Source organism: Antechinus flavipes, chromosome 1 (genome assembly GCF_016432865.1).
Source record: "Antechinus flavipes isolate AdamAnt ecotype Samford, QLD, Australia chromosome 1, AdamAnt_v2, whole genome shotgun sequence".
Lineage (NCBI taxonomy): Eukaryota > Metazoa > Chordata > Mammalia > Dasyuromorphia > Dasyuridae > Antechinus > Antechinus flavipes.
In genome coordinates this window covers 8,882,984-8,887,411 of record NC_067398.1, presented here as the reverse complement: position 1 = coordinate 8,887,411, position 4,428 = coordinate 8,882,984, and the positions used below count along the sequence as shown (strand labels likewise).

The 4,428-nt window shown below is 44.5% G+C and overlaps 1 gene segment (V, D, J or C); it reads right to left on the bottom strand.

Annotated features, from left to right (window-relative positions):
• Window positions 1-3,214: 3,214 nt before the first annotated feature.
• Window positions 3,215-4,071, bottom strand: LOC127543889 (probable non-functional T cell receptor gamma variable 10). The segment is given in 2 exon segments: window positions 3,215-3,792; window positions 3,884-4,071. Coding segments are annotated over 2 exon segments (621 nt in total).
• Window positions 4,072-4,428: the final 357 nt, after the last annotated feature.

Here is a 4,428-nt window from a genome sequence, read left to right as displayed (position 1 = left end):
TTATCATGTATAGGACTGTTTGCCATCTGGGGAGGGGAAAAGTTGGAACAGAAGTGAGTGCAAAGGATAGTGTTGTAAAGAATTAAAAAAAAAGACTAAAAACAAATAAACAAACAAAAAAGATATTTGCTCTCTTGGTGATGCTAGGAAAGGCCCCTAAATCATCTCTTAGCAAATCCTCTGCTGGGAAGAGGACCTATCCACAGGGTGGTGGAGAAGTTGAGACCCCACATTATAATGTAATGCTCACTGCCAAAAAGCAGAATGACAGAGTTTGAGAATTGGAAGAATCCCAGGAGCTGTCTTGTCCAACTTATAAAAGCAGCAGAAAGTTTACGGGTCTGTAGAGATGAGGATGATTATGGTGATGGAGGGTGTTTGGGACCTGAGTGAGTTGGAGCAAGACCAGAGTATCGTATAGACACTGGGCTCATAGATTTGAGAAGACATGCAGGGAGTGCTGTAGGCAGACTGGGGATGGGAGCCAGAGAGGAGGAGGCGGCCGCCTGGGAAGAGGATGTGGGGGGAGATGGAGGAGGGCAGGATTCTTGTACATCTTGTTATTGACAGTTGATGGCTGTGGTCATACCAGCTTGCACAGTAGTAGGTGCCCTCATCTTCAGGGGTTAGGGAGTTTATTGTTAGGTCTGATGTTCTTTTGTCTCCATTCTTTTCTGCCACAAATTTGTTCCTTACATTACCTAAGGATTTTTTCTCAGGTTTACTGGTTGATTGGACAAAGAGCAGGTGTTGCAAAGGTTGGTTTGGCTTCTGTTGGTACCAGTGTATGTACCAACTAGCAAAGTTCTGCAAGCCGGCCACTTGACAAGTCACCCGGGCTGCTGTTCCCACCTGGCTGGTGATGGAGACTTGAGGCTGTTTCAGTTCTATGTCTGCTTGGCCAACTAGAAGTAAAAGAAGAGAACATAGTGACATGAGTAGGGGCTTTGGCTAATTTCTTCTGTTTCTCTCCTGATCCGAAAAAGAGGAGAAGCGTACTCACGGGCCCAGAGGATGGCCACAGCAAGCACATGGTGGAGACGCATTCTGACTGGATCAGTTGTGAACCCAAGGAGAACCCAAGGAAGTGAGGAGACTGAGAGGTGGAGAGTGGGTGAGTGGGAAGGGGGACAACAGGAGGCCTGCTGTGGAGTCAGCAGAGGAAGGGAGGGGCTCAGTCCTGGTTTAATGTTCATTGTGCATTTAACCTTTCTAAGAGGTGCAGACCAGGACTCTCCCCATGGGAGGGGGCAAGCTTGCCAAGGTCAATGGTGATTGGCTTTCATTTTCCTTGCCCCAAGATAAAGGCGGAAAATGTGATCTTGACCCACTTCTGCCACTTACTATGTGTTTGTGTGTTTGCATGTTTTCATGTATGTGTTTATTTGTGTTCATGTGCGTGTTTCTGTTTCAGTTTGTGTGTGTTTGTGTGTCTGGGAATCTGTTTGTACATATATGTATTTGTGTGTGTGCCTATATTGTGTGTGTGTGTTTCTGTGTATTCATATGTCTGTATTTTTGCATGTCTTTGTGCTTGTGTGTGTGTGTGTGTGTGTGTGTAGTGTAGAAAACACTAGCATTGTAGGAAAGGAACAGCTTATGAAGAATTCAGCACTGAATGAAGAATTTTCTATTTGTTCCTGGAACTGTGACAACAGGTCAACTCTCCCTACCTCCTCTTCTTCCTCAAATTCTGAGCCTTCTTCCAAGACCTGGATCAGCTCTATTGTCCTACAGAGGGACTTTCTTGAATTCCTTCCAGTACTAGGGTTTCCCCAGCCCTAAATTAGGTATTTTTTAAATGAGAGATTGCATGGAATAGGGATAGAGAGCCGTCCTCAAAATCAAGAGGACCCAAGCTCAAATCATGTCTCTGACTTGTGTGACCTTGAGTGATTAATTGAAGCTTCTAGTAAACCAGGCAAGTCTCTAAAGTCCCATGTTGTGAAAAGGCTCTGGTTTCTATTGATAGAAGGAGTTTCCTTGTCTGAGAATTCCTGATAGGATTGAAATCCCAAGTCCAAACTCCATCTCCTATTTTGGGCGTAGTTTTGACTTTCTTATTTATGTGTCCATGTTGCTTCCCCCTAAAACCTTTGGTCTTTGAGGGCCATTTTTGCTTTTCTATCCCCAGCTTCCACAAAATGCCTGAAAGCATTTCATTGTTGTAGGAACTTCTAGTTAGAGGAGCTCTCAGTCAGTATAGATGAATGTTCTGAAACTTATGATCTCAGAGAATTTTCTGGGATGTAGGAACATTAAAAGGCTCCGTAGAAGATGTTTGATAAATGTTTGCTGATATTAACTGGGTGAATGTTTTAATATTAGAGAAATGCTATTGAAAAGAGTACATGAGAAGTTTTTGGGCCTCATTTCCTGGAGAGAATACTTGTCAAAGAAGTTCTGTGATTCTTTATAGTTTCAATTGCGTGTGTTGTACAAAAACGGGAGAACTTGGAGAATTTGCCTCCCTTTTTCTTTCTAACTTTGACTCATGGAGTCATTCATTTTTCTTGGATTTCCCTCCATGGAGCACTCTCATTGCCCCTCCTCTACCCTCCATGACTAAAAATTCCCCTCCTTCTCTACCTCCACTTCAGATATTGACCATTTTTAGACACTTATCATTCTATTTCACTCCTGGTCATGTGATTTCCCCAAGGCTATTGGAAGTCTCTTGAAGGGAACCATGTCTTGGACGCCTTTCATCTTTCCCACAGCCCTGGGCACACACCACCCGAATCAAGACTTGGTCACTGGAGGATAATGAAGCCCCAGCAGAAATAATGAGGAGAAACAGCATCTCCCCAGCCATTTAGTCCGAATTGCATTTGACTTGCTTCAGAAACTAAGGAATGAAGAGAGGATATTAATGTCTTCCTTCTTCATGTTTCTTTCATTTTCTCATAAGGAATATTATATCCAATTACTGATCTTGGTACATGAGATGTGAACAAGGAGACAGACAGGAATCAGGAATACATGGATTCAAATTCTGCCTCCGATATTTGCTATCTTGGTGATGCTAGGAAAGGCCCTTAAGCCATCTCTTAGCAAATCACCCTCTGGGAAGAGGACCTGTCCTCAGGGTGGTGGAGGGGATGAGACCCCATATTATAATGTAATGCCGCTGCCAAAAAGCAGAATGACAGAGTTTGAGAATTGGAAGGACCCCAGGAGCTGTCTTGTCCAACTTATAAAAGCAATGGAAAGCTTACAGATCTATAGAAATGTAGATAATTATGGTGGTGATAGAGGGAGTTTGGGACCTGGGTGAATTGGAGCAAGACTGGGGAATGACATAGACACAGGGCTCATGGCCTTGAGAAGAAATGCAGGGAGTGCTGCAGGCAGACTGGAGATGGGAGCCAGAAATGCGGAGGCGGCCGCCTGGGAAGAGGATGTGGGAAGAGACTGAGGAGGGCAGGATTCTTGTACATCTTGTCACTGAAAGTTGATGGCTGTGGTCGTACCAGCATGCACAGTAGTAGGTGCCCTCATCTTCAGGGGTTATGGCGTTTATTGTTAGGTCTGATGTACTTTTGTCTTCATTCTTTTCTGCCACAAATTTGTTCTGTACCTTACCTAAGGATTTTCCCTCGAGTTTACTGGTTGATCGGATAAGGAGCAGGTGTTGCAAAGGCTGGTTTGGCTTCTGTTGGTACCAGTGTATGTATCGACTAGCAAAGTCCAACATGCCGGGTGACACTTGACAAGTGATCCGTGCTGCTTTTCCTACCTGGCTGGTGATGGAAACTTGAGGTTGCTTCAGTTCTGTGTCTGCTTGGCCAACTAGAAACAAAAAACATAGTGACATAAGGGGCGTTTTGGAAAATTTCTTTTTTTTCTCTCCTGATCTGAAAAGAAAGAGATGGGAACTCACTGGCCCAGAGGGCAGCCACAGCAAGCACTTGGCGGAGGCTCATTCTGGCTGGGCCAGTTGTGAATCTGAAGGGAGCCCAAGGAAGCGAGGAGACTGAGAGGTGAAGAGATGGGGTGAGTGGGGAGGGTGCCAGGAGAGCAGAGAAAAGGCTCAGTCCTGGTTTAATGTTCACTGTGCATTCAACCTTTCTAAGAGGTGCAGACCAGGACTCCCCCCATGGGAGGGGGCAAGCTTGGCAAGATCAATGTTGATTGGCTTCCACTTCCCTTCCCTAAATAGGAAGGCAGAGAAATGGTGTCTTGACCCATTTCTGACGCTTTCTGCCCCAAACATTCTGAGATTGTCTGCTGATGGCTCCTCAGACCCCACTGAGTCCTCAAAATAAGATCTTATATTTCTTTAAAGCTTTATTCTCATTGAGAGGTAGTATGGAGAATAGACAGAGATTGAGTCTCTGAGTCAAGAAGTCCTTGAACCATTTGACCTTAGGTAAGTTATAACTTCTCAATTTACTTCCTTTTTTTCTTTTCACAGGATTTTTAAAA